The sequence below is a fragment of the Vidua chalybeata genome, chromosome 8, assembly GCF_026979565.1.
Source record: "Vidua chalybeata isolate OUT-0048 chromosome 8, bVidCha1 merged haplotype, whole genome shotgun sequence".
Classification (NCBI taxonomy): Eukaryota; Metazoa; Chordata; class Aves; order Passeriformes; family Viduidae; genus Vidua; species Vidua chalybeata.
The window spans coordinates 35,103,189-35,124,753 of NC_071537.1; the positions used below are offsets into that span (position 1 = coordinate 35,103,189).

Consider the following 21,565-nt stretch of genomic DNA (forward strand, 5'->3'; position numbering starts at 1 on the left):
CTCCCTGGTCCTGGGGCATCCTCCCCTCCTCTGGCTGGCATTGGCTCCTCACTGGGACAGGCACCTGGCAGCACAAAAGCTGAGGGGGGGAGCTCCTCTCCTGTGAGAAATGACACATTTCCACACTCAGATGGGTCAGTGCCATCTTCCACAGTGACAAATCCACTGTGAGTACCAGCTGGTGGAATCCACACATAAAAGCACTGTTTTGAGATGGCTCTTACATTCACCTCACAGCTCCTTTCTCCAATCATTAGAACTGTGCACAAGGATCTTGGGTTTGAATCACCTTCAAGGAAAGTTCCTTCTCACAAGAGTAGCAGCTCATTAAAAAAATAATCCAAACCAGCCTCTCTTGAAGCCTAAGGACCAACTGAGAGGAAGAGAGGGATGAAAAGCAGAGGATGTAGTGTCACATATTTGCTGATCTGCAAAGGAAAGAACTGCCTTCTTGAAACAGAACAGCCACAGTCGCTGTCTTACCAGTTCTGGATGATGCTGTGGTGGAACAAGGAGCCCGGAACGAAAGGAGCCCAAAACTGGTGTTCAGGTGAACCTTGGATGGTACCGTGGGGCAGCGGGTGGCAGTGCCATGGTGCAAGGGCAGCTCTGTCAGCAGAAAACTCTGTTCTCACCTACATGATGATCTGCACTGGAGGAGGTGCTGCTGGCAGCCAGCGTGGAATGACAACAGAGAGCACTATGCATATGAAAAACTGTTGAAATCCATAAACACAGCTCAGTTCTCTTCAGCTGTTTTTGATCTGTGTGCTCTGTGCCCGTGTCTGCCCTGCAGCAGTGCTCATTCCCCCTCCCCCAGGGGGGTTTTCTTGCCTACAGTTCATACCTGGCTGAAGCACCAGTGGAGGTTAATTAGGCCACTTTCCCTGAGGCAGCTGGGATGCTTTGTGGAGCTCCCAGCTGGCAGCTCTTCCCACTGCCGTCCTTGTTTAGTGGCTTTTGGACTTCAGGCTACACAGCGTGTAGTCTGCCTTTCTCACTGTCCATTCCCAAGCTCCGGTACTTTCTTTCTAGTCAGCCCCTCATTATGGAGGTTAGAGGGGGTCCTGTACAGAAAAAGGGAGGAAGAGATGTGGCTCATCACCTTCTCCATTCATTGCAGTTTTGTTATTCTCATTCCTTAAAAATTCCTTGCTCACTATTTAGTCTTTCATAGGCCCATCCAATATTGTGAGTACTTGCATTGCCAGGTTCTAAGCTGCACAACTCCAAATGGTGAGGATTTACTAAGTGTCTTCATTAGGAGTGATGAAATAGGAAATGGGCATTTCTTTATATTAATTAAACTGGTGCCGCTTCAGGCACAAAATAATGGGGTAACATTTGCAATATGCAGATTGACAGTAATTGCATTCATTTATGCAGATGAGCTGATACTTCACTTACAAGCACTGCACAGCAATAGGCTTGCACCTCACCGTGCCAGTTTGCTCTTTATCCAAAAATGGCTTTAACTAGAGAGAATTATATCACAGGGCAGAAGATGAACATATCTTACATATTAATATTGTTCTTCATTACTTTTGTCAGGCAATTCTGTTTTCTGGTATTTACAGTCATTATCTTATGTTTCATTTTATATTGTACTTGGCAAGAGAGACAGAGCTTTTTTGCCTTAAAAAGCAAGGGTCTGGAAGAGCAAACTCTCAAGAGTCCCAGTATCCCAGATTTTGCTAGCTGGCACAGCAGCTTCCCCACCCCACGTTGGCTAGCATTACCTGTGCACTAAGGGCTGTTTCCCTTTGCTGTTCCTGCAAATGTCTCATTTATCTTCAGCTCTTCCCCCTGGTATCTCAAGGGCCAGACTTTAACTTAAACACTGGCATCAGGCTGCTTTTGTGCCAAATAGAGGTGCTTTAATGTGTCTTAACTTCATGCTCCAAGGCTGGACTGAAATATCTGTTTCCCTTCCTGAGTTCCTGGGCCTGTTAAATCACAAGGTTCACTGCAATAAATGCGTTCCAGCTTTGAGGGCTGAACCACAGGTGAAAACACAGAGGCAAAGCCAGAAGTTAGAAGAATTCAAGGGAAGGTCTCTGCCCCCAGGCCTTTGGCTGACACAGTCCCAATCCCTGGATATCCATACCCCAGGAAAAGGCTGTCCTGGCCAACGTGCACCGCTGTGGCAGCTGGCAAACGGCCCCATGCCTTCGTCACTGGAAGGGATTCAGTGCTGCTGGAGAGGAGCTGCCCCTTTGGCGGGGCAGGAGATGGGACAGGGCATTTCAGCTCCTTCTAGGGTCTGGCTGTGCTTCCCCCCTGGAAGAGAAGCGAGATGGGCAGAACAGCCTTGCTGTGGCCCTGACAGGACTGGATGGAAGGAACAAAGGGCTAAAAGCAGCAAGCTGGGAATCACAATGGAACAGGGGCTGCCCTGACATCCCACTTGAGTCCCCACAGTACCCGCTTCGTTCCTCTGCCTTTGGTGCCGCTGTCCCGCTCTCACTGCGGTGTCACTTTGGTGGAACAGCATCCCTTTTTTCCTTGCTTCACATCCACAGTGGCTGCTCTGACACAGCCATGCCCCTGAGCACCAGGGCACAGCTCCTGCTCCGTGCTCAGCCACTTCGCTTCTCCTGGCTGGTGTTTCTCCTTGGCGCTTGTTGAGAACTCTTAGCTCAGCCTGTTTGAGTGGATGGGGGAGGTTACTTGTAGGGCTTCACACCATGCATGAAATTACTTATTTCAGTATTTGACTCTGAAAATACTGAGCTGCTCAATTTCTAAAAGCTGACATTAACCCCCAAGAGCTGACACAAGTTTTCTTCTGCTGAGAGTTGACAGAAATATTTCACTCTGGGTTTTTTTTTTTTTACTTAGTAACACTATACCTTTCTAGTTTTTGCATAATGTAAGCTGGCAGGTGCATGGATATAGAAATCCTGGCCTTTGGAAGCAAAGCAAGGGATAGATTTTCCTGTCAATCACTTACAGAGAGCTCAGTTACCACTGCATTCTAAACTGCACCTATTGAGAAAAACTAATTTAAAAGAGTAGGGAATATTTCTGGTAATGTACACTAAAGGACAGCTAACTTTTCCTAGTAATAATTACTCTGGCAATTAGCAAAATCAGGATGTGTCTTATAGTTCTTAGCCTTAGTGTATGTAAAATATTTTTGCAACAAACACTCAATTTCTTCCTCAACAGTAAGGAAATTGTTTATATTAAGCCACTGTTCTTTTTCTCAAGGGCCTGTTTTTAAAAAAATATATTTTTAAAATCTTCCCTGGAAGTGAAAGCAGGAGTACTGGGGAGGGACTGAGCTATCTGTCTGGCTACGCATCTGCTCCATTATGGTGTTGCACAGGAACAATTTCGCACCCTTAATGTGAGTTGTTTATCATTTAACTTGGACACAGGCCTGGCCTAATTATAGAACTCGGTTTCAGTTCTTTGAATCCCGCTTAGCCTGAAGCAGACTCTGGTAATGGTTAGTTTTCAGTCCATTAGATACAATTTCCCCACCTGAAAAATGGGTGAGACATGAAACAGACCCCAGACACCCCTGAGGTGTTCAGTGCAATCACTGGATGGACACAAACACAGATAACCCATGGAACAGCCACGTTTCTAGGAAAACTCAGTTCCCTGAAAAGAAACGCGAGCACTGAAGCTGTTTTCCTGAGGCCACGTCCATGGGGACGAAACCTCTCCAGTATCCCAGAGTGAGAGCATGGCAAAGCAGAGGTGAGCGAAACACTGAGGGAACAGTTCCCAGAGAAAAGAATCCCAATGGCAAGGCTCCATTTGGCTCATTTCCCATCTAAGCTGTACTGGGGTTGAATCTGTGACAGGTTCTGTGTGTCATCTGTCAGCTGCATGAGCACACATGGCAGGTAACCAAGGGCTTCCAGTTCCAAATTTGCTGTGCTTTTCTTGGACACCCATCTTCTTGTTCCACTGTTAGACCAAGATCCATTTCCACTAAAAAGAAATTAACGCTACTCTGAGTTGGAAAAAAAGGGAGGCTCAGAAAAGCAGGCAAGTGAGTGGTGTTAAAATCCTGGCCAAGGCCCAGTAAAAACTCCAATGCCTTCAGCAATGGAGATTTCACTCTTTTTGGATTGTTCTGCTACTTTCAATCTTAAGGGATTAAATTACTATTTTATACAGCAACCTCAGTGAATGAACCACAAAATAATTCAAAACAGCAATTATCTACACCTAGTAAGAAAGCAGGATTAAAATCAAAAGCACAATATAGTAAGGACTCCTTACCTGAAATGCAGCAGTACTCAGAAACTCAGTGCTCTCCACAAAAATGTAGAATTCACGTTGCTTTCAGATGTAGCTGTCAGAGAAATAAAAATTTAGTCTTAGTCTCTCAGTATAGTGTACCAAAGGAAATCTGCTTCTAGGAATTTACATAATGAACCTTGTGTTTCAATTAAAATCAAATTTTAATAACTGACCTTATTTCCAAAAGAATTTTAAGTTCAGACTTCAAACACTGATAAAAAAGTCTGTATTTGGTGTTCAGTTCTCAGCTTCCACCTGTGTGGAAAACCTAAATCTGGGTGAACTGTAAATACGACTTGGGATACTGTAAACAGCCAACTAACACATCTGTGCTCAAGCAGCAAAACCGAGCCGTTCCCTGCAGAGCTCCGGGAACACTCCCAGCACAGGAGTGCAGGTGTCCCAGCTGGGGCTGCAGGCACTCCAGGTTACACTCCTTGCAAGTGCTGTTCTGCAGGCCCACACAGCTTTGTTCCCAAAAGCACAAAGTGTCTGTCCCTGCCTTAGGGCAGAGGGACAGCACCTGCACATCACTCCAGCCTGGGAGCAGGAGGGAGCCTGGCCTCTCTGCATGCCCTGCAGTAAGCAGGCTTTGTATTTCACTGCTGCACGAGTTACAGCTGACATGTCAGCTGACAGCTGACATGGGACAATGGAAGCATTTCTTACTGCACTGAACAGAAAATACCTTGACAGCAAAAGGGTTTCTTCAGTTTCTAAGTCATGATTCTCTTTGCTATTCTGAATATTAAAAATAACTGCCCATATCAGTTATTATATTGTTCGGCATTTTACAGCAATGGATTGCCACTACATGAAATTACCAAAATGAGAAAAATACAATGCATGTAGGCAAACTGAAAAAAAGTTTCAAAATTCATTTCTTGTCTAACCTTTGCCTTCAGCTTTGTTATTCAGAGGAGGGTTTGCTTTCTTGCTCTCAGGACTTACTACAGAGGAGGAATAAAAGTGCTGGAGAAAGGAGAGTGGATTTCAGCATGAGTGCTGCCAGCCTGATTTGGGGTGGGGTTTTTTTTCCTTAAAAAATACTGTCATCTGCTCTGTATCATGTGTGTTTCACCCCAGTGTGAAATTACAGTGGTCAGAATAATTCTGAATTCTTTTTGCAACGGCAGCCAAGTACTGTTGCTCACAGGTGAGGACAGGTGAGGAAAGAAATGGCAAGGGATGTTTTTCCTAAACCCTTGAATATATTGTCTTAACTCACACAGTCAGACCTGTAAAATCTGAAGGCTGGGATGCCTGGATCTTTCAGCATCTCCATGGAAAATGCTGAAAGAGTAAAAGTGAAGTTAGGCAAAAATAAAACAGGTTTTAGTTTGGGATTGGTTGGTTGGTTTGTTTTGCCAGTGAATCTTTATGTGCTGCTTGCTGTGCATTGAAGAGTTTGCAGCTACATCTCTCTAAGTGAAATGGACTTAAACGCTCAATGAATATTTTATCAGGCTTTCATTTATGCCAAGTTTCATTTCTTCAGTTTTCCTGGATATGAGACCTTGAAGGGCCTACTGAATATCTGAGATAAAAGCATTCAAGTGAAGACAGTTCTTGAGTACATCAGTTTTATAGAACAGATTTCCACCAAACTGTACAGTGTTACTGGCATTGAGGGAGAAAAACAACTGTTCTCTAAAGCCAAAAAAAGAGGAAATTAAATATATGGCCTGACTGTTAGCATCTGTAGTACACATCTAAGAACATCTAAAAGCTTCTCCAAAATTCTGAATGCAGTAAATACCCCACCCCACCACAACCTTCCTCTTTAGAAGGCAAATGTGAGATGCATTAGAAAGGTGAAGGGAGAGGTAGACACAAGGACACATCCAATGCTGTGGGCAGACAGCCTAAAGAGCAGCATTAACTGAGTGTCCCTGCACCTCACTCCTGTTCTGACTCAGCCCAGCCCCAGGTAATGCAGCAAAAGCCCAGGTCAAACACCCTTGGTGGGCTCTAGGTCACTGCCTTGCAGCAGGGGACACACAGAGCTGTTTCTCACAGCTTGGGGCCAGGTACCTGCATGGCTCTTTGTGGCTCAGGGCATCTTCTGTAGAGCTTCAATGCTATGGCAGAGGTTCGTTCCTCTGGCATGGCAGGGGCAATTCTGTCACTTGGAACAGCTCTGCTGGGCTTGGAGTCAGGCTTTGGCTCTTGAGCATTTAAAATGCTGGAGTTGACAGGTGTACCCTCCCAGAGCCTGTGTCAGACTACAAGGCTGACTGCCTGCATACTGGTTTTCAGTTACAGCCTCATCAAAACTAGGCACCCCTGAAGTTTTTTTTGCTGCTTATAGGAGATACCTATGATTATAGTTTAGAAAACAATAAAAACACAATTTTCCTGATCCCAGTGGTGGGGTGAAGGAGCCCAGCTGATTTGTGGAAGAAGCCACGGGGGCAGAAGGAAGAGGTAACTGTTCACTTTCCACAGCTGAGGAAAGACCAGCTAAGTTCTAGTGCTCCCCTCAGCATTCTCCATGTTCCACACTACACACACTGAAGTCACAATAAAGAACAGCTGAAGTTTTGTAGCATCCTGCCTGGATGCTACCAGTTCCTTCAAGAAGCTTTTTCCCTGCCATGCAAACAAAGATTTACTTGCTGCCCAATCTGCCACCCCTCCTCACATACCTCTGTCACCCAGCAACTTCAAAATGGTGGAGCAGATACACACACTGCAGTCACTGGGAGACTTCAGGGAAAAAGCTTCCTCTGAAGCCCATTACTATCTGCCACAGAACCAAAACCATATTTTTCTTTGTCCCAGCAGTGTTATTATGCCAGTGCTAGAAAAGGGAGTGTTAGGGTAGGGAAAAAAAAAAAAAAAAAGGTTATTCAAAGCTTTCAAGAAGCTGTCAGGATTATGGTGGTGTCAGCTGTTCTAGACAGCAACAGATAATTGAAATTTCATGTGTGTGCATGCAGAGGTGTGCCTGTGTATAACCACTCCTCAGGTTAGCATGAAAGAAAGAAGTTCCTATGAAGCTGTCTGTCCTCCTGCTCCAGTCAACACTGTGTGACAGCATCCAGCAGTGAGGTGTGGCTAGGGCCTCCCTCCAGCTGCCCCTCAGGGCAGCCTTCCTGGGGAAAGGAGTGCAGGGCAGAGGTGTTGGGAGCGTGGGACAGGAACTCAGAGCAAAACCTTCCCCACAGCCTGCAGCTTTGGGAAATGGTTTGTTTCATGTGTGTTAGATGCATAAAGAAGTGTTTGAAATGTGGGGGTCAGCACGTGCATTGAAGTTCACATCAAAGTGTGTGACAGCTGCTGAGGGGCTGGGCAGCCCAGCTCCGTGATTCAGGTCACACATCCCAGTCCCCAGACACAGCCACCTACCCCTCTGATGGCAGCAGTGCCCTGCAGACACCACATGTCTGCTAGGGACTGGCAGCCCTTTCTAGAAAGTTCACATGCTGCAGCACAGAATGGACTTTAGAGGCCATCTGGTAGATTTTACACCTTTTCTTGAATTGAGATAATTTCAGGTTTTTTTTTTCATTTCCAGAGAGCAGCAGTGTGTGTTGTATTAACTGGAAGATTTTTCTGCCAGTTCAGAGGCATTTCCAAATTGCAACTAAATCCAGCCTCTTGGCTGAATTTTTTATTTCTGCCTTATTTGTATTTATGTTAGACAGTCAGAAGGAAGACAGACAATAATAACACACCTCTCTCACCTGATCAATTTATTTGATCTGGCAAAGGGAGAAGTCCTCAAACCTCTCCTAATAACCCCATTTGTAAATCTGTACCTTGTCCAAGGCTCTGGGGTTGGGCTGGATGGCAGAGGACAGGATCACTCTGCCACTAAACCCACCGACACCCCTTCAGAGAACTGGCTTCAGTGCTTTCACTCAAATGTTTCAGCAAAGGAGATGTTTAGAAGGTGAAGTGTGAAGGCTCTCCCGTTTTGAAAAGTAATCCTACTATTTCTCCATCCCAGCCCTAGAGAGCTTCCTCAGTGTTGCTGTTTCCTGTCCCTGAGCAGTGACAGAAGACACCCCTGCCGTGGCACTGGTATGGCAGTGCTGGATGCTGGGGAAGGTGATGGGCCTTCTCTGTTCTGCATTCTGCCCTTGGGTGGCACTCCCCAAGCAGCTGGAGAGGGATTTCACGCTCACTGGGATTTCTGTGGGTTGTCCCACTTTTAATATCCCATACAAATCCTGGATGCTGAGAACAGGTTCAGCAGCTCTGACAGAGCCAGAGCCAGACACTTCAGAGTATCCCAGCACTGCTCCTGAGCACCTGTGGGAGCCTGGAATGGGACAGGAGCAGCTGGAGGAGGCCTTACCTAGTGCTGAAACAAAGGAAGCAGGGGGTCACATTTTGACAGCTCTTCTTCAAGTTGGTTTCATTATCCATCAGTAGTAATTGCAAGAGGACCCTGCAGACAAGCATTATGAATCCCTGTTAAAGAAAAAAAAAAGCAATTAGCATTATCTTTATATATGTATATCTATATATATTAATATCTTTATATATTTATATATTCCACCAGCACGAATTCCCATACATCACAATAAATCTGAGCAGCAGAGCATGAGCACAGTGGTCAAACACACGAAAGGAAAATGTGGGAATTATGGTTTAGTCCCTGGTAGTCTTTCTTTTTAATTGGTGTTTATTCCTGTGCCTACTGTGGTTAAAAGCACACTGACTTCTAGGCTGGTGTTTCTGTTTCCTATTACAGCTGGACAGCGTCACTTCACTAATTCAGGCCGCCAAAAACCTAATGAATTCTGTGGTGCAGACAGTGAAGATGTCCTATATTGCATCCACAAAGATTATCAAGATTCAGAGTCCTACTGGCCCACGACATCCAGTTGTGATGTGGAGAATGAAGGCTCCAGAGAAGAAGCCCCTGATTAAAAGAGAGAAGCCAGAAGAAATCTATGCTGCTATCAGAAAAGGTTCTGCAAAGAAGAGAATCCATCCTGTGCAAGTCATGAGTGAATTCAGAGGCAGAGAAATAGTCTGATATTTTGTCACTATGTTTTCCTATCTTGAATTTCCCATGATTTTTCATCTTTTCCCCCACTTACTTAATAATTATATATGTCAACGTTTTGCTCTAAATCTGTAAGATAACACTTGCTTAAATTATTTGAAAATGCTGTTGGATTAGTTAGAAGCACCCAGCTGAAAATAATACCAATTCTCCTGCCGTGACAAGCTCTGGTGTCTCTGCCTAATTTCTGTCTAATTTCTAGGCAGCTGGGCCCATGCTGCAGTGGGGAGGGAACAATGTGCCAAGTGTCCAAGCCAGCCTGCAGTCACCAGGGCTTAGGAGCTCCCTCAGCAGGGCTGGGAGAGGCCTCACTGCAGTGGCTCTGTTTTGTGACACACAGGATTTCTAACTGGTGCTGTTGGGCATTGTCACCCTGTGACCAGGTCAGCTGGGCTGCCCAGCTGAGCCCGGAGTCTGAGCCCTAAACCTGGGTCCAGACTGCAGCATCCAAAGACTTGTCCTTGGCCAAGACCATGCCTTGCAAATGTAAGCTTGAAAATGTTAGATGAAACTCCCAAAGTGTTGGAACAACCCGGATGTAATGATGTAGTAAAGAAAGCACTGACTGCAAGCCAGCAGGGGTGACAGCTCTTTAGAAGGCCTTCAGAAATATGAACAGGAATCTCTTCTGCTCCCTGCTCTCTTCTGTGAGAGAAGATCTGATGGCTGTTGTATTTAGCAGTTCAGATAAATCAGACATTAACTAGAAAAAACTTTCCTGATTACTGCACAAAAGAAGAACTTTGAAATAAATCATTATTCTGAGACCAGTGTGTGAAATACACATATCTTGCATCTTAGGAATGGGGAGACTTTCCCAAAGCAACTGTAGGGAATTAAGTTACTTCTGACAGACTTCCTAAATGCAGGACTGTGCCGGTGAGTGCTGAATGGCTGCACTCAAAGTGTGTAACGAAGGTAAATCATGCTGGTCCAGACCTCTGCAATGTACTTAAGAAAAATTAGTTTTTTCTAAATACTTTTGAATCTGAAATCCACTTGGACTAGTTTTTTTTTAGAAGGATCTAACTTGTCTTTTTGCCATGTCATGAATTCTTCCCAGACTACATTTGTTACTCAAGACATCTTTGCTTGGCCATTCCGTAGATCCTTCGGCGTGGCCTTCTACATTTGCTAAGGTGAAAGGGCTCCCTCAAAAGCCAGAGCTACCTGTGTGTCACTGACTGCCATTATGGGATGGCTCCACATTCTGGGCCACTGCTCCAGGGTCATTTATTACCACAGCAGTGCCTGACCTAGCCCAGTGTGGGCAGCAAGAATAACCCTAAACTGTGCCTTTCCTCTTGGGGCTGCTATCTTTGTAAGCTCAGGATGCTGGGGCAGAGTAATTTCTAGGCTGTTGGTTATAAAACCCCATGAAACTATAGTGCTCATGAATTAAAAATTCTACAGATCATTCTTCCACCTTCCCTAACCTTGCAATCAGTTAAATGGAACAGAAGGAGAAGTTTGGAAGAAAATCACCTTTTTCCAAGTCCAGTTCCCTCCAGCATGTTTGCAGCAAGATGTCAGTAATGTCTCCTGGCTCTGCTGCTCCTCCCAGGGCTCCAGAGGCAGCAGGGGAGCTAACACAGCCTTGTGAGCTGCTTTGGGGGTGTGGCTGTCCTGAAACCCTCCTGTCTCCAAGTTACACCTTTGATCCTTGATGTCAAACATTTGTAACTAATGCCTTGGTACCACATTATTAATTAAAAAAGCATGTACACCTCTGAGAAGCTGTCATCAGTGTTGTGGGATTTTTTCAGTGTGTCTGAAGTCCAAGGCCTGCCAGGTGTGCTCATAGAAGCACCAGCTCCTGTTCCTTCCAGCACACTGTGTGTGCTCCATTAGCTGCTCTACAGGAGAGGTTTTCCAGCACCAGTATCACTAAAGCACATTTTACTGCTTCACTTCATGCTCCTTCCTGCACTGCCAGTCTTTGTTCCTTCCCTGGCCATGCTCAGAAGCCAGTCTGATCTCAACACAGCCATTTATTACACAAAACCCACCCTCTAAATGAACAAGGAAATTGAAACCCACTGCAGGTTGTTGAGAAGAGCCAAAAGAGAAATAATCAAATCTAGACTAAATTTATCTTGGGTTAAATTCAATCCCAAGTGAAAAAGTTTATTCCTGACTAAGGAAGCAGAGGGTCAGAAGTCCTGGAGTTGTAAAAAGCCCAGCTCCCTGCCCTTCAGCCAGTCTGGGAAGCAGGGAACCACCACTTCCCTGCCACAAGGGAGAATTCTGAAGGAGGATGAACCTCTCAGTAAGTGTTATTCTAAGCAGCTCCTCATTCTTCCTGCAATCTCCTCATTCCCTGCCAGCCCAGCTTGCAGAGCATAACTTGTCCCCCACTTTCTGCCCCTCACACTGTGCCCTCAGCTGCTCTCAGCCTGGCAGAGCTGCAGCTTCCTCACCTCAGCAGCTCACATTATTTCATTAGCCTGCCTTGGCCTCTCCCCATTACCACATCATGGAGCAAAGTGTGATGGATGACTGAAGGCAATTTTATATTAAAAAATTTCACTAGAGCACTAGAGAGTGCCATTGCTGAAGCCCATTTGTTTGAGAGTTTGCATCATTTCCATGAATCCCAAAGCTGTTGAATTTTAATTTTTTTTAATAAACAGCCAATGTGCTTTTTCTCCCAACATAGCCTGGTACCACCAGGGAAGCTCTATAGCTGCATCTCTACTAAAGAACACAACTAAGCAGCCTGACATCAGGCCAGGCATGGTGTTTTTAAAAGTCCTGCAGTGATTTCTGAAAGGCTTGTGTCCTTTATTCTCTGTGAGTCCACAACTGAAGCATTTGAGAAAAGGGTGTTGATATAGAAAGTTCTTTTGTGAGCCTTTAAAAATTTTCTTTTTGATAAAAAAAAAAAAGTCTCCATCAGCAGTAGATAATAAAATTCTGTGTAAAACCTATTTTTGTTTCCAGATATTCCTGACCCCTTGTGTATTGCTCCTAGTTGAACTCTGGGGACTTGCCAGTATGTTGGGCTCAGGAAATGAGATAGATAAACACCTATTGCCTCAGCTGTGGCTGCAGCGTGGGGTTGGTGCCTATTCTGCCTCACAGCTCTGCATCCCAACAGCCTGGAAAAGCAGCACTCGCCTCCCCCTCTCTGCCACCCGAGGCCCCAGGGACCCTCCCCAGCCCTCTGCTGGGCTCCCACCTCCTTTCCTCCCCCACAGAATCCTCTGCATCCCACGGGCCGTGCCTGGGCCGCTGCGGGAGCTCTGCCAGGTTACAACAGATGATGAACCCCTAATGCCCCTGGGGGGCTGGGAAGAGCAACAAAAGCACACATCTGATATTGTCCAGTAGAGGCAACTTAGCATATGAGTAATTAAATAATAATTAAAGTTCAAGCAGATCACTCTCTCTCTCCCCAAGGTGATCAGTGGGCTTGGTTTTTGCACAACTACTTCTTAAAGGGAAGAAAATGCACCAGCAGTGTTAATTAAAAAGCCGTGGATTTTGTGTTGTGCACTGGAAGTGGTGTTGCTGCACTGAAAAATACCACCTTTCAAACCACAACTCACTGGAAACTTTCTTGGCATAAAGAAAAAATACATCCAAAGCAGAAATGGCAAACAAACCATGAAAATACTTTAAAGCCCCTGATGTCTCTCATCAACAGGAGGAATGTGCTGCTATGGTCCAAGGAACTGGAAGCTGAGGAACTAATTTGTGGCTCCAGCCTAAAAGCAATAGTTAAGATGAAAGTTTGCACTGCGAGAGGTGGATCTAACAGTTTTATGTTTTAAGGAGCTTTTTACAGGATAGGAAATACTCACTTTCTACTTCCTGATGGTGAAAATGACTGTGTTAAAGCAGGCTGGGGACCACAGAGATGTCCTGTGCAGATGATGTTTCCTCTCAACCCTCAAATCTTTTATCAGCCTGGTCACTTTAGAGCCATTGGCTTTTCTGCTGCAGTTTTCAGTTTCCTTCAGAGCAGGCAGCACATGGCTCGGCCAGCTGCCAATACCCCACAGCTCAGGATCTGGGGGTCAGGCACTGCTCTCTCCAGGGGCTGCAGGGTTAAAGGAGCTGGTGCTCCCTGCTCCAGCAAGCCTCCATTGCCTTGGCTGCTTAGTTCCCAGAACTCCCTCACTGGATGGAAACAGGACAGGATATTGCTCCCACACTTTGTACTATTCTCAACCAGCCAGCATGGCTAAGAGAACGGGAGAAACTTTACTGGTGGCTTTTTAGCTTCTCTGGTGGAGGAGGAGTCATTTAAAGCAATGATTTCTCCAGGAAAGCAGAGTCTCCCTGGAGTGAAGGCTTTCCAAAGAGGACAAAACAGCAAAGGGCTCTTTTCTGCCTTCCACCCCCTCTACAAACCCAGTCTAGTCCTCTCAGACATCACTGAGGGTTGGGGCATGGCAGCTTGTTGGGGGTGTGGACCTTACAACCTCAAATGAAAATAAGTACACAACCAGTGCAACTTGCTGTCAGGAAGGTTTGCATTGGTTTCTCTAAGAGAACATCTGGGTGCATATTGCACAATTTATATTTAGCTCATCTGCACTTAGGAGCAAGTTGAGGACAGAAAAGAGGGGACTAGAGCTCTGCTACTTTACGTCCTGGGTACAAATTCAGAGGGGAAATGTAGGTTAGATGTGGGGAAGGAATTCTTCTTAATGTGGCCACCTTAATGCTTGGGGGAATCTTTGCCCTTGGCTGACATAAAAATAACCCTCTCTTATTTATCTATCGATATAATGATATAATTTACCTATTATGTATTTTATATCTCTTACAACATGCATTAGTAGTGACTATTATAACACATTCATAAAATACAAATAACATAAACCAATGTGATTATTTTTAATATAATTTAATATACAGATATATTTGTAGTTAAATATATTTATATAATTACATAGTATTTAGTTACTGATAAACTGAAGTTGTTAGCATTCATAGCAAGTACACAGAAGTACACGGATGTTTCACTTTATAAAGGTGCAGCATCTCAGACACTCAGCCTCAATTTTCTGCTTTTGAATTACTCTGACAGGGAAAAGTATCTTATGGCAAAAGTACAGCAACTGCATCTAGTCAGTCAGAAAGCAAACTGGAACTTAAGCCCCCAGCAGTTAAAAATAAGCAGAGAATAATTATGTCTACAAAACTTGGAAGAGCTTGAATAGGATATTCATACCTATTATACTATAAAAAGAAAGGGAAATGAGACAACTTTTTGGCTCAGGATGAGCTCCATTATCACTGAAATAATTTCTGCCTAGCTGCAAGCATTACACAAGCCAATGTAATTTCTAGACAAGTAGTTGTTATGTTAACAAGAATGACTAAGATGCTTCACTTCCCCCAGCATCCTGTCCTTCACCTACTCTTCCTTATTTCCCCCTCGGAAGAACCTCTTGTTCTCGGGGCTCTGGAATGAATACAGCACATACAAATGTACTAACATTTCAGTGACTGTATCCATCCTGGAGATTCCATCTGAAGCAGTTACTGTGAATTAAACTCATAATCTTGGCTAAAAATAGAGTATAGACAACCCTGTCACTGCAATGAAATTCAAGACTCAAACCTGCCAAACTATTCTGTGTTCACTCCTCTTGTCCCAGGCCTTCTCTGTTCGATTTTGCTTTTTTAGCTTGTATGTAAGACACTGCCTGCACTAGATATTACCAGACATAGATCTCATGATAAAATGGGTTCAGTCTGTGATCAAAACAGAAGTTTGGTTTGTTTGAAATCCAGTCACAAGCCAAACTCTGTTATAATTCTCTGGAGCTGGGTATCTAATGGAGGTAAAACTTTAAGGTGCCAGTCTCCACCGCCCCTGTTACAGTACCTCTAACAATTCCAGCTGCTGTGCCACCTGGCACAGCTCCACCTTCCCCCTGCCCAGCTCACAGCAGTCTCCTTGGGCCTTCCCAGCTGTGCCCACTCCCTCTTTGGCACCTTCACCCGGAGTGTGGAGCCTGTGGGCTGGCAGAACACTGTGTGTGGGTGCCAGTGGCCATCCCAGCTCTCCTCTGTGCTGCTGCTGGGAATGCTGCTGCAGGAGAGAATGTGTGCCCCTTTCTGAGCGCGGGGGAAAGGAGGAGAAAAGGAAAAGTGACATTTACAAAACAAGGAAAGCTGCTGGTTTGTAATTCCATTATTAAGGCAGCATTTCCCAAGGGGACAGAAGTGCTGCTTTCCTCCAGAAGTGCCTCCGGGGGTGTTTCTTTGTATGGAGTTCCTCCTACACGTGCCGTGCCCACCTCGGGCTCGGCACTTTGAGGCCACCAGTTCATTGTCAGCATGCAGTAAGGATTTTGAAAGCCTTCCTTCCTAAGGAAGCTCACTTTTCATTTTCAACAGACTACTCTTTAAGGGACTCAGGGGACCTTTTGCTTGTCACTGAGGAAAAAGGCAGTGCTAGGACTGACACACCCCCAAGCACTGGATAACAAACACTTTCATGGGCCAACGTGCTGGAAGCAGATGAACTGGAACAGTTCTCAGATCACTTTGCAATGCTTTTAATATTTCTGTTATTTATACATGTCCGGCGTTTACTTGAATTCCATCCTTGCTTCTTGAGTGAAAGGTTTTCCTTTGTCCTGTGAAATCAATTATGATCCCAACCTGCTCATGCCCTTCTGCTTGTCTAACCTAAGGGACACACAGAGAGATAAACTCCCCATATTTCTTCAGCATACCTCTTTTTCCCTTCTAGACAGATTTTCCCTTGTAGTTAGCTCTCCTTAAATGAAGGAAAGATCCACTGACCAGCTTCAGCCTAATTGTCATCATTCCCACACTGCCTCCCCGGCAGTAAGGCTCCAACCTTTTTTACTCAAGTGCCAAGGTGTTTTGGCAAGCTGTGTTAATTGCCCACTGTAATGCCTAAAGATTCTGATACCCTAAAGGGAGGATAAAAGAAGGATTAGTAGCAAAACGCTAAAGAATTAAAGCAGCACATACAGAAGAGTTTACAAAGCGCTCAAAACCTTAGACTGCAAACAGGACAGGCTCCACCTATGAAGTCAACAACCTTTACTGCAGTGGCCAAAGTTCTCCCCACAGTCTGTGCTTTGGCAACAGCAATAGTATTCCCTTGTTTAGAATAAGGTTGTATTTTCAAAATTCCCATCCTTAAACTTGCGTGCCCGGAGAACAGATGGCAAACCATGTGTCATAAAAGAAAACAAGACTTTTAGAAAGAGATTAGAAAACAAGATTTCTCCTTTAAAACCAGGAATCATTCACTGGCCTCCTGAAGCCACTGCACTGCAATCTCTTTTTACAGGGGCCTCGAGGAAACCAGCTCTCTCCTGTGAGCTAGAGTAACAAAGGGGACAATTAGAAGTATTTTAAAGACCTCAGCCACCTCTCTGTGGCTTACTACTTTTGTACTGCTGTCTCTGAATTTTGGAGACACTGCTTTCAATACTCTAAAGTTTAGCTCTCCCCACAAGCACAGCAACCATTAGATTTGTACTTGTATTTTAGTTCAGAATCTCTGAGGGAGCCATCTTATTTCTCTCTTAGCCAGGTAGGTAAGGATGTAACAGATAAGCAACGCAGCAGGAAAGTTCCAAGGAGCAGTGCCTGCTGCTCTGCATCCAAACGGCTCCAGGATGCAGGCAGCCCTGCCGGGATGTCCGTGCAAGGGAGGGCCGAGGGGCCAGGCTGGGCATGCAGAGGGAGCCCCATCCACGCAGCTCCCAGCCCTGCCCCAGCAGCAGGAGGCACCCGGGGCTCTGTTCCAGCCTTCAGAGCAGCACGCACACCCGGCTCATCCGCTGGTGTATTGTGCTTTTACATCTCTGTAACAGTTCTGTAGTGGTTTGCCCCTTCACCCCCCATTTTCTCCCAATGCTTCCAACCCGAGCTTTCCCACCTTTCCCTCAATGCCGATCTCCCTGAAAATGCTCAGTCCTTCCCCTGTCCCCTCCCTGGCACCCTGTCCATCCCTCTGCTCCCCATCCCGCTCTCCCAGAATCTTCCACCTTGGGCGTCGAGCGAGTGGACGAGGCCCAGGGGTCCCTCCCTTGAACTTCCCCCATTGGTTTGTGTCTGTCTGTCTGTCCCTCCGCCTTCCTCTCCCCCAAATCCCCCCGTTGGGTGGTGGGCGTCCTTTCCCCCTTGTTACCGCCCCGGTATTCGAGCTGTTGCGAAAGCCTCTAAGGCACTTTTGGCTGTGGGACACAATGGCACTTGGAGCTCCTCGGAGCTCGGATTAAACACCTGGGACTTTTTCCCCAGCCTTGAGTCGGATCCCTTATTGCTCCTCGGACGCCGCCTCTCCTCCACACAAGGCAGACAGCGCAGCGCTCTGTCTTAGCCGCTCCCCGACTCTCCTGGAGACACAGGGGAGTGTCCCCGCAGCTGAGCGTGCCTCGGCCGGGCAGGCGAAGCCAGGGGGCTTCGGGGTGGGCAGGGCGGCGATCCGCTGCCACCTGCACCAAGAGAGCCCTTGCATGTGCACGGGCCAGCCGTGGGCATTGCACTGCAGGAGGCAGGATGACAAACACAGCAAGGACCGGTACTGAATACATTTGTACCTCTGTGAACTCCTGCTAACGTGCAGACTGCTGTGTTTTGGGATGATGAATTAGGATCAGTGTGAATTCATAAGAAGTACAGACCAGAGTTACTTATTTGGATAAATCTTTTTTGCACGAGACTGTATCTGGACTGATAAAAAGGAGCTTCTGTAATTTTGTTACATCTGATTGAAAAAAAACCAGCAACATTTTAAGACTTAGATAAATTAATTATCCAATCCAGTTGAACTTTCTTCTTTCAATGATTTTCTGTATTGAGAGAGTGGATTTTTATAATAGAATTGGATGTAATGAAGTTTGTAAAATGAGAAATTGAAATGATTTTAAAACATTGATTTTTCCTCTACAGATGGATTTTCTCTTGACATTCCTTTTGCTTTTTCCAGTGTCTTTGCAGGATCACTAAATACCACATTCAGAAGGCACCAGGCATCTCCAAAGCAAAAGAAATTAATTTTTGTCCTAACATTGCAGCACAGTAGCAAAACTACCACTTTAATTCACGCTGTTGTGTTTCATCCTGTTGGAGGAGGGAGACTGGACGTGAAAGGAGCGAATGAGTCTGTGTCCATGTGTTCTGGCCACATCCAGTTAACTTCACATTAATTAGACTGTACAGAGAATAACCCCATATATGGTACATTTTATTATTAAAATATGGTATGACTTTATGGTTTTTAATACACACACTTTTTAACTGTGTTTTATTCTGTACCAAAATTTTGTGCTAAAGCTTATTTTTTGTCCAGAGAATGAGGTACAATTTAAGACTCTCCTCTCAGCTTTTTAATGCATGGTCTTGGGAAAGCCACTTGGCCTGAGACTTATATTTAAAGCAACACAAGTGATGTAATTAAAACACGTAATTCACTTCTGTAAAGCCGTTCAAAATTGATGTAAAGGCTAAGGCAAAACTGATTTTGCCACTGCAACCAGTTTTTATTTTACTCCATACGTCAGCACCTTGAAAGGCAAGTTTCAGTCTTTCTGCCTTTATATAGAAAGCTGTTTTACTCTCCGTAGTTCCTCGTGAGAGTTTGCATTCACCTAACCATTGCTGGGATGACTTAAATGTTCCCTACTATAACTAAGTACCAGGAAATTTTATCATCCCCATGCTCATTTTTCTGACTCTTGCATAACGAAGTTTATTCAGTACCTTGTTTCACAAGCACACAACAGAAGAGGAGAAAGCCACAGAAAACTTATTTCAGCTGAAGAACAGCAACATGCAAACCAAAACCCTTAGATGAAATTCCTCATAAGATGAGGCAAAGGCACAAAGAACGCCGAACGAGCTTAATGCGATGTGGCAGGGCTGCACACTGGTGATTCACTGATGGCTGGAGAACAAGGGAAATGCTCTTACAGTTCGCAGTAAGTTCTAAGCAAGACAGGAGAATAGACTGCAATAAAAAAATTAAACTTTGGCCTGTTTTGGAAAGGGGAAGAGAGAGCAGAGGGAGATGGCAGGAAGTCAAAGTACTTAGTGTTCAGAAAGACGTTAAAATTTCTTCAGTATTTAACAAGTAAATGTCATATTTACTAAAGATACCATACAATCAACACTCCAGTTAGTTACTATTATTTCCTTTAGCTAAGTAAAACACAAAGGCCACGGGCTGTGCCCCGCCTTGAAGAGCAAACTAGGACACAATGCATTGGAGTAAATTTTACAAGTAACCAGTGTCATTCATGTGACACACACTAGACCTGGCAGCCCACATTCCCGGTCCAAGGCACTATTCTGTACATATTATTCCAACCTAAATTACAGGAGAAGCTGAATAACATTCAGCAGGAGAGAGAAATTACATTACTGGGCAGGTTGATAGTACAGCGATAGGAAGTACCCCAGGAAAAACTACTGTGCCCAAACATCACTGTGCATTGACCCAATATTTTACCCTGTTCTAATAAATGCTCCTGATCTGCCCACAGAGATTCAGGACCTAGAGAAGCACCAACAACAGCACTAAGACAATGTTAAGCTGATCATCCAGAGCAGCATAATCTGAAAATCCATTGTCAGGGCTGTGAAGATGAAGTACTTCCACTGAGGGGGAATTCCAGTGCAAGGGGATGGGTGCTTCTGCCAGAGAGCATAAATTAACCTTCTGCCTCGGAAAGCTCCTGGCACTCCCAGAGCAATTGAAAGGCATCTTGGTATAATAAGAATCAGAACCTGCATCTCATAGAGATTCTGCTAGAAAATAGTGTTCTGCTGTCCTAGGTGCTTGGACACACTATTTTCACATTTGCTGCTCCTGGTGTGTCAGGACAATCTAGCATGAATATGAGACACACACTGGCTTCTTCACAGTAAAGAAGAAAAAACTTAATTTTCTGCTTCAGAAAACAGAATTGCTGGTTCAGAAGGCCAGATAATACCAGTCTTCTCTGTGGAGGGAAACACTGAAACAGAATCTTGTAAAGGAAAGCTCTCATGTGCCAGCAGTCTTTAACAAGCTGAATTTGGGTGGTAGAGAAAGTACTGAAGGCAGATTTGCAATTCTACAGAAAGACTTATTCTTTTTCAGAAATATTTATGTATTTATTTATCGTGTCCTGCATTGATACAGTACTTGCAGCTGAGAACTATTCCTCAGAAGTTTATTACTGACTATAAGAAATATTTAATACGGCAATTTTTATGGTGAAGCTATGATTAAAAAAACAGACTATAGCAATATTTTAAATTATTATGAAACAAAAAAAATTCTTGCACTATTTTACACACTGAAAGTGCAAGATAATTAACTCCAAACTGTCTTTATAAGCACAGAATTTTAATGAGAAATCTAATGTAAACCAATCACCTACACAAGTATAGGAGCCAACATTACAAATTCTGTTCATGCCAGTCTAAAAAAAAAAAAAAAAAAACCCCAAAAATCTTTATCTCAATGTAAATGAGAAAAGATGGGTATGAAGCACACCAGACTGATTTTACCCAGCTTCCAGCCAAGGCCTGCTCATGGGTACCACTGTAATTCCAGGGCTTTCACAGCCTCAAGACTTTCCTTCAAAGACTGCTCCAGGATACAGCTCTCCTCTGCTTGATCTGCACTGACAACCACACTAGTCTCTTTTCTCAAAGCTGTCCCATAGTGAGTTAAATCAAACAAACCAACTGAACACCATGACCGGAGTATGACTTTTAATTTTTATATCTATGGAGTGTGCTCTTATTTAAATTCTCTTTCTCTGTGAGCCTGTAAATATATACATTTTACTGTGGAAAGTGGAGCAGCTTCCACAGATAAGCATATTAGATGGGAGGCTCAGACAATGAAAGCAGAGGTTGCATAGATTGAAAAACAGTGATTTTTGCAAAGCTTGTAAATGGACTATACTTAGGAGATTTGCATAACAAAAAAGAAGTACTATTCTAGAACTACCTAACTACAGACAGCCTGTACCTACCTCTACTAAAGCCCATGTCCTATGCCCAATATTTTCATGTTATTTATTGAATAAAGACTGAATACAGAAATAGCAGCACAAGCAGAGTTTGGCAAAATCAAAGGTGATGTTCACATTTCAGAAGGTGACTTCAGGCAGCAAAAAAGAAGACCTTGCACTCAAGTGTCCCAACACCCAGTGGGAACATAACCCTGATCTAGCCTTGCATGCTCCCTGTGGATGAGTGTTTGAGTTGTCCTGTTGACTCCTCACTCATCAGCATCTCTTCAGAAGCACTCCAGAGAAAACAAGATTTTTTTTT

At 44.5% G+C, this 21,565-nt stretch overlaps 1 protein-coding gene across 6 annotated transcripts in view; it reads left to right on the forward strand.

Moving 5' to 3' along the window:
- The window catches only part of CTNNA3 (catenin alpha 3), a 430,920-nt gene extending 412,380 nt beyond the window's left edge, over window positions 1–18,540 (forward strand). For 5 of the 6 annotated variants that reach the window (XM_053948593.1, XM_053948594.1, XM_053948597.1 and 2 more), the window contains one exon: window positions 8,969–10,053. In XM_053948593.1, the coding sequence (XP_053804568.1) occupies window positions 8,969–9,256 (288 nt within the window). In that variant the 3' untranslated portion in view covers window positions 9,257–10,053. Of the gene's footprint in view, window positions 1–8,968; window positions 10,054–18,224 lie in introns of those variants that run through there. The other variant, XM_053948596.1, reaches the window with a different exon arrangement.
- Window positions 18,541–21,565: the final 3,025 nt, after the last annotated feature.